At 38.8% G+C, this 10,768-nt stretch overlaps 1 protein-coding gene across 4 annotated transcripts; it reads right to left on the bottom strand.

Moving 5' to 3' along the window:
• Nucleotides 1-1,950: 1,950 nt before the first annotated feature.
• LOC103998741 (probable protein phosphatase 2C 60) lies at nt 1,951-7,034 on the bottom strand. Of its 4 annotated transcripts, none has more exons than XM_009420317.3 (5): nt 6,560-7,034; nt 5,916-6,325; nt 5,041-5,408; nt 2,694-2,930; nt 1,951-2,502 (listed from the first exon to the last, which is right to left on the bottom strand). In XM_009420317.3, the coding sequence occupies exons 2-5, from the start codon at nt 6,232-6,234 to the stop codon at nt 2,233-2,235; spliced, it is 1,194 nt and encodes a 397-aa protein (XP_009418592.2). In that variant the 5' UTR covers nt 6,235-6,325; nt 6,560-7,034; the 3' UTR covers nt 1,951-2,232. The 4 variants fall into 4 exon arrangements, with proteins under 4 accessions (XP_009418592.2, XP_065043646.1, XP_009418609.2 ...); XM_065187574.1 differs by having other exon boundaries at nt 6,719-7,034; XM_009420334.3 differs by having other exon boundaries at nt 6,822-7,034.
• Nucleotides 7,035-10,768: the final 3,734 nt, after the last annotated feature.

Genomic DNA, 10,768 nt, shown 5'->3' with positions numbered 1-10,768 from the left:
TATTTTTCCCTTGAGTTTTCAATTATCCTCAGTATGCGCTTTTCGTTTTGAATTTTTAACATTTGCACATCAGTTATTAGATGAGACCATGAGAACAAAGGTGATAATTCATATTACAAGGCTTACCAAATCATGTTCGAAGTGTTAATCAGTTAGTTTTTATTTTATCCAGATCATGGTGTTGGAGTCAAGACTAGTGCTTGGATGGCAGAGGATGTCGTGGTATCCATGGCTTAACAAATATGGGATCAATTTCCAGTGCTTTATTTGATATAAAAATAGAAAAAGGAAATTAAGGGTTTGTCATATTGTTGCTCATAATAGTTCTTTTCTTGTTGTTCTAGCTATCAGGATATTTTCATGTATGGTACTGATTCCATAGATATTCTTAGACCGGTGTCTAGTATTAATTTAGAACTTGCTGGGGTGGGTTGAAAGTCTGAATGCTATACTCAAGAAAATATCTGCATCCTTTGCAAACTACTAGGCCGAATAAAATTCCACAGGTCTTGGTGTTTAATATGTTTCCTTCAGCGTTTGATTTTTGTATGACAATATCAGTCAGAAGTTTCTGTTTGCAAACTAACTTGATTATTCATATTATATATGTCTCTTTGTAGCTCATGGATGTTACCACTGTGAAATCTGTGGTCATGACATGTTTACAAGGGAAGATGTGAAGAGGCCTTATTACTCTGGATCATTTCCCAGGTGACTCGTCTGCCTTTTCTGGAATAGCTTCATTTCTACTCAGTCTGATCCATCGACGGTCGTTAACAGAAATGCTCTCGTTTGCCCAATCTTACTACAGAGATGACATTACAATACATGCAAGAAGCCTTGCAAGTAGATCTCAATATCCCCATTGACTTTAGAGGAGTGACTAAGGAGTTTTTATCTTTATTTCTTCTAAGATGGAGGTGAACTTCTGAGTTAGAAATGATACTTCAAAACATGCTACATCGTGTAAGAAGTTGGACCAACATGGGACCTCTTTGTAGTCGTGGTTCAATTGTTCAATCATTCCATGGTCCACATGATGAATGAGCTTACTGACCTTGATTTGATGTGTAGGTGTGTTATGAACTTGAGGACAAGATGGAAGAAGCTGGTGGAAACATTATAGACTATCGAAGGTTGTAATTTCTTCCTTTAACGTTAGTATAACTCTGTGGTTGTTCTTCAGATCGACAATTCTATTTTTCATGATGCAAACTGTTTGGTTTCCGTGTACGTTTTCCTACTTGATCTTAATACCATGAGAAACCTCTCTCAAACTTAGGAGTCAATTTGGTTGATTCTTGCCATTAGTCCATCGGATGTTACTGCTGTTGTTTTCTTTCTCCCTCCCTCTTGTTTTAACCTTTCTGTGGCGTGTTGCTGGCAATTGTTCTGTTACTAGTTGCAGAGGTTACATAGGGCCAAAGCTTACCAACAATATTGACTGAGATCTTTCCAGACTTACTGAAGGAGGTAAAGGAGAGCTAGTGAGGTTACGTGGGTCCAAACCTTACCAACAATATTGAGTGAGATCTTTCAAGACTTATTGAAGGAGATAAAAGGCGAGCTAGTAGTGATGGCGTTGCAGGACATTTGTCGGATCCTACGTAATAGAATATAACTTACTGAGCTTGAATCAATAACTCTCAATGCTAAAGTTCAAGCTAATTATAATAGTCTTACCAAATCCTTTATAAGTCAATTCAACCTTTTGCCCCTCTTACCATGTGACTAAATTGAGGATCACTGTGCTAGTAGGAAAATGACTACATTAAATTGCGTGAGACACAGGATTCATGGAGAAACTACCCGACCTGAAAAAAGGTTCTCAATAGTAATTTTTGCTTAGTTTGTGCTGCAGATTTCGAGTAATCCTCATTTGTCATCTATAAAAATAGTTATTGATATTCCAATCTTTTGTTCTTCATCCCAGTGAATTTTTCTCGGATGTTTACCAGGAACACAAGGAAAATGAGCATTTGATAGGACGATGAGATATCGACAACGTTTTGGCCTCAGTTTTTACTTGGTACAAACGGCCAGTTTCTCCCAGTATTTCCCAACACGGAGTCATCATTCTCTTGAAGATACTACAAAAAGGAACCATTTGAACCAGGAGACGTTTTGAGCTAAGACTGGCGCTGCTCTTCTCTCGGTCGCTACGATGACATTGGAGGTGTTGTTGAAGATGAGGCAACAACCTCAGCAGCAACAAGAAGTAGGGTGGCTCCATCAGGTGGCACAGGGCCCTGTGGGTGTTGTACAAGGGGCAAGAGAGTGGGCAGGCAAGTTGATCCCACCCCCTCTCATCGACAGAGTGGGGCCCTTGAGTGAGCTGGCCCCGCTTACAAGGTCAGCATTGAGGAAGACTACGATGACCGTTATGTCGTCATGGAAGTGGCGGCGAACCCCACGATCGATCTTGTTGAGATCGGAGTATCTCATCTCCCGCTTCTTTGCTGCTTCTCGGAGTGCAGCTTTGATCAACCGACGAGCAATCCCCTGCAGAAGAGCAGCAAATTGTGGTCTGATGAGCCACACATCAAAGACAAGCAGGTTTGCAAGACTGCGTCTTGTGGCAAATGATATTTAAAAAGAAGCAACACAGTATATCATACTAATGCAGAATGAGATGACTAGATAAAAATGTCCTTATAAGGAAATTGGCAATTACTATGAGATCAAACACGTACACTGTGAGGATTGCTATGAACAATATCCACAGCTTCTTGGTTGCTAAGATGCTCCCAGAGCCCATCAGATGCAAATATAAGAAACAGATCCTGTGGTTGCATTGGTTGCACAGAAATCGATGGTTCTGCACTGAGTATAGGCTTTTTGAAAGGCTCACGAAGACGAAACTTTGCATACAGTGGCTCCCGGTTAAATTCTGCCTTCTTTAGGTATACATCGCCAATCGACCTAGTGATCTGTAGCAGATATCTGTACTCACTGAATAAAAGCCAACATAGAGAAAAAAGAAAAGCTAAATCTAGATATCAAACAGTGTGTATTGCACATGAACCTGTAAGATGTGGCATGAAATCAGTGGAAAACAGGAGATGGCTGGAAAATTTACTTAATATAACTGATATAAGCAGTGGGGTGTGTTTGATTAAGTGAAGTTTTGGTAGAAAAACTGTCTAAAGTAATGCCAAAAAAAGAGTAACATCACAGTTCATCACTAAGGCTACTAGAAACCCAGATCCTGCAAGCTAGAGCATTTTCAGATTCATCATTTAGCATATTGCAAATCCAAAAGCAATAGAAAATCTCACATATCTTGTTAAAAGGCCATACATTATCATTAGTATTCTTATTTATGATGACAACAGTACATATGAAAGAGATAGTACCAATTAATGACACTACCTGCATTTGTATGTTACCATTGTAGACTACGAAGGTTTGATGGAAGAATATGTCAGGTACTTTCAAAGAACCAAACAAGAACAAGCAAGGTTCAGATTGAATACTTGACGAGGACAAGCTAAAAAGTTCCTTTTCCCATAAATAAACCAAGTCTGGAGCATAATGAACTCAAAAAATAAGTATTGTTAGTATCAGGAAAATCATTAGAGGGGGAAAAAAAGAAAAACAATGTTGTTTGGCTAGGTCAATGTCCTCAGGCCTACCCCTGCAAATCGAAATATCATTTCCGTGACTGGAATCATTGCTACCTAGGTCATAAGAAACAAAAAAGAAACTTATCATCACACAAAAGATTTGTCCTCAAAGACATGAGCAACAAGTCCACCAAACTAATTGAGAGAAAGAACAAAAAGTAAAAAAGAAATTGACAGAAAATCCAGGATAAGAACATCAAAGAATGAAGTAGCTAGTTAGTTGCGGTTAAACCAACCTAACCAAAAAGGGCCCGAGTCCTGAGTAGGTCATGTGGACCGAATAGTTAAAATATCAAAAACCATGTGATGGCATATGCATCTAACACAAACAAGTCAACAAAGTGTTATTTACAGAATTAAAAAGAAAAAATTTGTATAGGGCATTGAGGTACTCAAAAAGTCTTATTTTACCATACAAAAAGATGTAAAAAAATAAAAATATGAAAAATTTATCCCATCTGCCAGTTCCCATTTGAGAGCCACATCCTCAATTAAGACTGGACTACCAAGTCATTTCCTATTTCCTCTATGCTGGCTAAATCGTGATTTACCTCTTTTGATTTCTCACTTAATAAAAAATTAAACCCTCTTGAATTAGCAATGTATCAACTTGGATGCTCTTTATTTGACTGAGATAAAATCATCAAGAAGGAGAAAAGCTACTATCTAAATGAAGTATATGCAGATGCTCTTTATTTGTCCCCAAGTACATTTGACTTCATAACAATCAGATCCACTGAAAAAAGCTTTTCAGAGAAAAAGCTTTCTTGTAGTTGTTGCAATTCATGACTGGTGTAACATTGCCGAATATGCAAGTTTTTAACTCAAATGGTGCCTGAAATCTTCAGTCCAAATATTGTCAAATAGATTAAGGTGAAATAAAAAAGCAAACCTACAATGTAAATGCATCTTTAGTACAGAATGTAAAATGATCATTTCAGAGCAGTGTTACTACTAAAAAATCCTGCACTTGTACAATTAAATAATGATACAACCAATGGTTCAACCACTGCTTCCTCCGCTACTGCCAAACCTACCACTCTATGTCATCCACTTAATTATACATTTACAAAAGACCATCTCAATTTAAATGCAAGTGAACAATCAGATTAGCAAAAATTTAGTTGGTTATGAAAGCAGAACCAGTACACCCACTGGTATAATATAGTGACTGGACAGGAGATTGACTGAAAATGATGGAAGAAGTATAAAGAAGAATGAATAAAATGCATGGTACTTTGCTGTTTGCAAGCTAGAAGCACCAATAGAACATAAGAAAGGTGACCTTTTATATACTTACAAGTTACAAGAATATATGGAAAATATGGAGAAGCATAAATTGCCAAGTATTATGAAACTTGGTTTATTATTCTTTTGTAAATGAACCAATAGATAAGTTTTAAGCTTTAAGCACCTGGATTAGACCCTTCACCCTCCAAACATTATGCTTCAAAACAACAACTTGATTATCTTCTGGGTGCATTGACTGCAACTCTTGTCTCACAGATTCAATTCCAGCATTGTGTTCTGCTGATAACTGGACAGCCAAAACTTTGCCAGTTGCTTTAACAAGTTTCCCAAGAACAACACGGGAGTCCCCGAGATTAGCTGTATATATCAAACCACCACTGATTACACCAACAAGACAGCATGAGCCTACAGCTGCAATCTGAGGCTTTATAGGCCATTGCTTGGTAACCAGAGAGAGAAAACCTTCTTCAGTAGCTTGGTATGCCTTCCGTATTACTTCAGCTGACATGGACTGCTGTTCAGCTGCAAATCCTGCAAAAAGAACAATTTAATCTTATATATTCTTTCAGTGAGCAGAAATGCTTTGGTTTGAGATGTGATGTGTGTTATGTTTTATATACAGTTAAAAGAAGAAAAATATAAGTTTGGTGTTTACATAACTTTTTCTCACGGTCAACTAATAAATTAATATCCTAGACTTCAGCGATATAACAGATATATCTAATGGTGACCAAGGCACTGCATGGAGAACATACAAGCTTCACAAAGTTGCATAGGACAAACTAATGTTATATCACACAGGTTCTCATGTCCACTAATGTTATACTGCTGAAAATTTTTTCCGAAACTACGAGTGCCATCCAAGTCAAATTGTATTGAGCTAGTTAGCTCAAAAATATCAAGATAATTGATTTATCAAATGAACAAAATAGATTTCTATCTTAGAGAACTTGTCGTACCAACCATTAAGTTTGTAAACAACATAAGTTAATGGAAGTTGCAAGTCCTAAGCACGGTCATTCCAAATTAAACACTTACGCTTAAGATGCTGAAAAAGATGATTATTGATATAACAGGAGGTTTCAGGGCCCCCATGACCATCATATACACCGACAAAGGTACCATAAGGCCCTGAATCAAGCAAGCTCAGTGGTCCAGATTCGATCTGGCTCTGGTCCTCAAGCAAGCTGTTTGCTTGGATGACAGCCATGGAGAACTCCCCGTTTATGTGCTGGCCACTGTCCTTGTACCATAGAAGACCATCCTGCCGGCCTACAACATCGGAGCCTGTGTGGACATGTCCACCCACCGCCGGTTGCCAGCAGGCCTTCAGTATGTTCATCAAGGCCGCTAACATCCCTCATCTCATCCAGGCTCGCCTCCGAGTTCGTGACATCTATCCTAAATCAATTTGTATCCAACAAGCAAAAGAAGCAATTTTTCCTCCCCTGAATCACAAGAATTCACATAAATCACGTCATTTACTAGAAAAAGAGTCACAAAACAGCAGCAACTACAGTAATCATGGAAGACTCCAACAAAAGTCGAACTTTCTCATCTAGAATAAGCTTAGAAACTTAATTGCCAACAAGGTGCAAACAAATCACGCTTTGACTTCTTCAATCATTTCAATTAAGATGGGCGATAAGTAGGTGAGACGAACCCAAAGGCAGAAACTAAACTCGGAAAAGATCTGCCACTTATTGGACAAATTCAGCTCTCAACCGCCGGGCCGAAGAAAAAGGTCGCAGAATCACAATCCAACACCCTTTCAAGCACGAAATCGAAGAAAAGAAACCAGCTAACAACCACGCGATCTCCGCACCAATCTTAAAACGCACGTCTTTTCATCAGGCGTCCGCACCGGAGCGGGAGGGATCCCAGAAGAGAGCGCCACACAGAATCACGCCAAACCCGACGCATTACATAACGAAAAGAAGAGACCTTCAGATCACTCCAGCCTTGGGCGTTCGGTTGTCCGGCGACCTCAGATCTGGAGAACGAGATGATGAAGTCGACTCTTCTTATTGGGTTCGGCTTCCAAGCAGCGGATTTAGAGGAAAAGAAGGCTTCTTTTCTGTCTCTCCAAGATCGTTAGCGGACAAAACCCATTAAGAACCAACAACAGAGACCCCAACGGGAGCGAGGCGAGGGGCAGCGAATGGGCTCCACCATCTTCACCACCGCCACGCCCGCTAGAGAGAGAGGTAGGAACTTAGGTAATTGGCGAAGAGGAGCCCAAGAAGAAGGTCGAGAATTTGGCACAAATACCCCTGAACTATAGCTTAAATTCATAGAGGTACGGATAGGAAATTACACTCGCACCCCTATAAAATGAAAATTTGTAATACCCTCCGCGTCGGCTGGCCATTAATCTAATATACGAAAGGAGAAAAGCCAAGTGACATGCGAGGTTAATATCAGCTCTCGGATCATTAATTACAACCTGAGTCAATGAGATAATACACTCATTAATTTATTTAAATCTCAATTGGTTATCCAATATATATTTATTATATCTTTATAAATCAATTTCTAGATAAAGATTAAATTTAAATATTTAAAAAATTGATTGATTATTTATGCTAGAACTAATAGGTATATTGGTTTTTTCTAGAGGGGAATAATCCTTTCGATCTTCTTAGGTAAATTCAGTCTAAAGGGAGGAATTGTGTCCTGTATTTACTTAGTAACATTTTTAGTTAGAAAGAAAAGAAAAAAAAAGTGATATGGGAGAATGGCCCACCACATGATCCTATCTATCAAGCATGTCAATCTCTTATCAGAAAGGAGTAGAGTAGTGGGTGCAGGGTAGGTACATGCTCCCACACCAAATGGATGACTTTGGCTCCTCTCTCTCTCTCTCTCTCTCTCTCTCTCTCTCTCTCTCTCTCTCTCACTCAGGTCAAATTTGTATGAAACATATGATTAAAAATAATTATTATCATATAGCAAATATGTACATCGAGAATAATTCAATTACAAATATTTTAATAGGATTATCACAATTACCACAAACTTAAGCTGTCAACAAAAAAAAAATCCAAATACATATACTCAAACTCTTGAAAACAAGTGCATGATATAAGGTAAAAAAAAAGAAAGAACAAGCATTGCACAAATACCTATTTAAGCTTAAGATAATTGTTCAGAGGACCAATCTATTCTTAAGATCGAACATTATGATCTTTGTAGCAATTGATGGACATTGACCAAAAACGTTTGGAATGCTGGTGTCAGGAGCAAGAAACCAGCTCTGAAGCACTTGAATAAGAACCTCCTCCAGCGCTTCCTACTGAGAGTGGCAGCGATGCGGCCAAGCCCGGTGGTCCTGACAGTGATGAGCAAGCAGCAAAGGATAGCGTGCCCTCTCACTCGTTAATGGCAGATGACGAAGGAGAGAGAGAGAAAGAGAGAAAGAGGGTCGTTCACTGCCCTCCTCAATGGCACCTTCAAGTGCTCATGTCACTTTCTGGGTGGATGAAGACATCAGGGAAGCAAGAGAGGCCATGGTGGCCTTCCCATGTGAGGTCAGTCTCCCCTTGGTTTGCTCTTAGCTCCAGTGATCCATCTGCTGCTACGAGACCCATCTGTATTCAAAGCCCTTAAATAATGGAAGGGCTCCACGCACTGTCACCCTTCTCATTCTGATGTCCTTTAACAGCCTTTCTGTCTCCTCCAAACGCTCTCTCATGGTGGGGATGGATAAAGCCACCAGCCTACAGAAAAGAGGAGCCTTTGCATCAAGGGATGCAGCTCTTCTTCCTCACTCTCGTCTCTTCAACCACAGGTCAGTGAAAAAGGCCAAGCTGTGAACCAGCTTCACCTAATCATTGAGCAGGTGATTTACTGTGATAAATTCTTAACATAATCTTAACAAGATAAACATGCCGTGTCTTTTGGACTGCACTCCACAGAGAAGGCATCAGAAGCTTTTCTCCTGAACTATTCTTACAGCTGTATTGGCAGGTGATGGTGGTACTTCCTTAGCTCCTTTGCATGCCTTCCAAATAACTCGTGGAATCTTTCAAACTTGTTGGTGCATTCAAGCCATATGACTGGTTTCATGATCTAAGTCATGAGCAAATGTGTCCACATCACTACTGCTGTCATGTCCACTGGAGTCTGACAAAGCGCATTATGTCCCCAGACTTTGATCTACGAGACAAAGACGACGAGTGACCTCTGTGCATTCGACCATATAGTCGCACTTGAGACTGTGGTAAATATTTAAGAAGAAATTTTTTCTTAAACTGTGGTAAATATTTGGCACGTGAGATGAAATAACTATAAATTAATTAAATCAAGATTTAGTTATCGGAGTTAGATGTTAGATTCGGAACCAATCGAAATCTCTCATGTTGATTTCAGTTGACTTTGTACTTATCGATTCAAGTAATATTGAACCTTGTAAAGTTACATCGAGAGCATAATGTCATTTTGATGTTTAAGTTAGCTTTAGGGTCAGATAGTTCAGCTTATGCTTTAAGTTGTTTAAGTTGTATGGGGGAAAGTCTAAACGTACGTGGGGAGTCTTTTTTTTTATTTTTTATAGTGGGCTCTTAGTATCATTACTCCCACGATCGATATGTGGAGAGTAGCATTCTTCTCACAGATTTAATGGTGATTGTGGCATGTTAAATCTGAGATACAATAATGTTTAATCAATTTAGCCTCATGATGAGGTTTTGGTTACATATTGACTATATTGATACTGAGGTGTCAATCATATGATGTTGAGATAATGATAAGTGGCTTTGAGTTACCAATCATAGTGTTACAAATATAGTTAGAATTGCTTAAGTCATAAGGCACCATGTTACCCGTCTACAAAAGGTCAATATAAAGTAACCTTATATAGGTCCTGAAAGACCTACTAAAAGAAAGTTGATTAGCTTCAAAAAATGTGTGATAGACAAGGTCTTGACGTTTCACGAAAGAGGATAGCTTACAAATAATTTAGCAAACACTTTGGAGTGTAAAAAAGAGAAAAAAAAGAAGGAAAAATAAGAAATTTAGAAGACAAAAGAACACCTATAAGTCCATAAACTATTGTTCCACTAGGTGTCAAATGTTAACTCTTGTAAATTCTAAGCTTTGGGTTGATTTCTTAAGAGAATCGGTCTCGTTGTAATTCTATAAGGGTTCATTCCTCCAAATTGCTGCTCAAAGGCTGTAGAAAAGATTCATCTATTGCTTATTAAAAAAAGATAAATACATGACTATTTATAGGGCTTCTAAACCCTAACTCCTAATAGGACTCATATTTCTTTACAACTCCTAATACTTCTCTAAGAACAACTCCTAATATGACTCATACTCAAGACTTCTATTCCTTTACAACTCCTAATGCTTATCTAAGAAGTAACCTCCTAACCATAGCCGGTCTCTTCATATCTTTAATAGGGGTCGGCTAGGTAGGTTAACATGAATGCCCCTCTCAATTAGGACTCTCCTAGCTAGAGTCCTAACAGACCCACCCGCCCTCTTCAAATTAGCCTTGTCCTTGAGACTGACGATTCATGAATTTTGGGAAGTTTATCTTCAAATCGTCATAGTTCTCCCAAGTAGCACCTTCTACTAGTAAGTTCACCCACTATATTAGCACTTCAGTAGTGGGTCATCATCGTCGAGTCACGATACTACTAGTCATAGGTGCCCAGCAAGCCAATCACGTGAGTGATGGCACGTGTGACTTGATAAAGAATCTTTTTACTTATTATATTTTGGCATATATCACTTTATAACTATTGCATATATATATATTGTGATATCCTTGGATTTGTGCAATGGGAATCGGATCGTGATGAGATCACGAAAATGAGATCGATTCACCTTTAAATACATATCCTAAATAATCCCGGTCATAGGTCACTCAAGAGGGATATCGT

The sequence above is a fragment of the Musa acuminata genome, chromosome BXJ1-1, assembly GCF_036884655.1.
Source record: "Musa acuminata AAA Group cultivar baxijiao chromosome BXJ1-1, Cavendish_Baxijiao_AAA, whole genome shotgun sequence".
Lineage (NCBI taxonomy): Eukaryota > Viridiplantae > Streptophyta > Magnoliopsida > Zingiberales > Musaceae > Musa > Musa acuminata.
The sequence above is the reverse complement of the archived record's forward strand: the minus strand, read 5'-3'. Positions and strand labels throughout refer to the sequence as shown.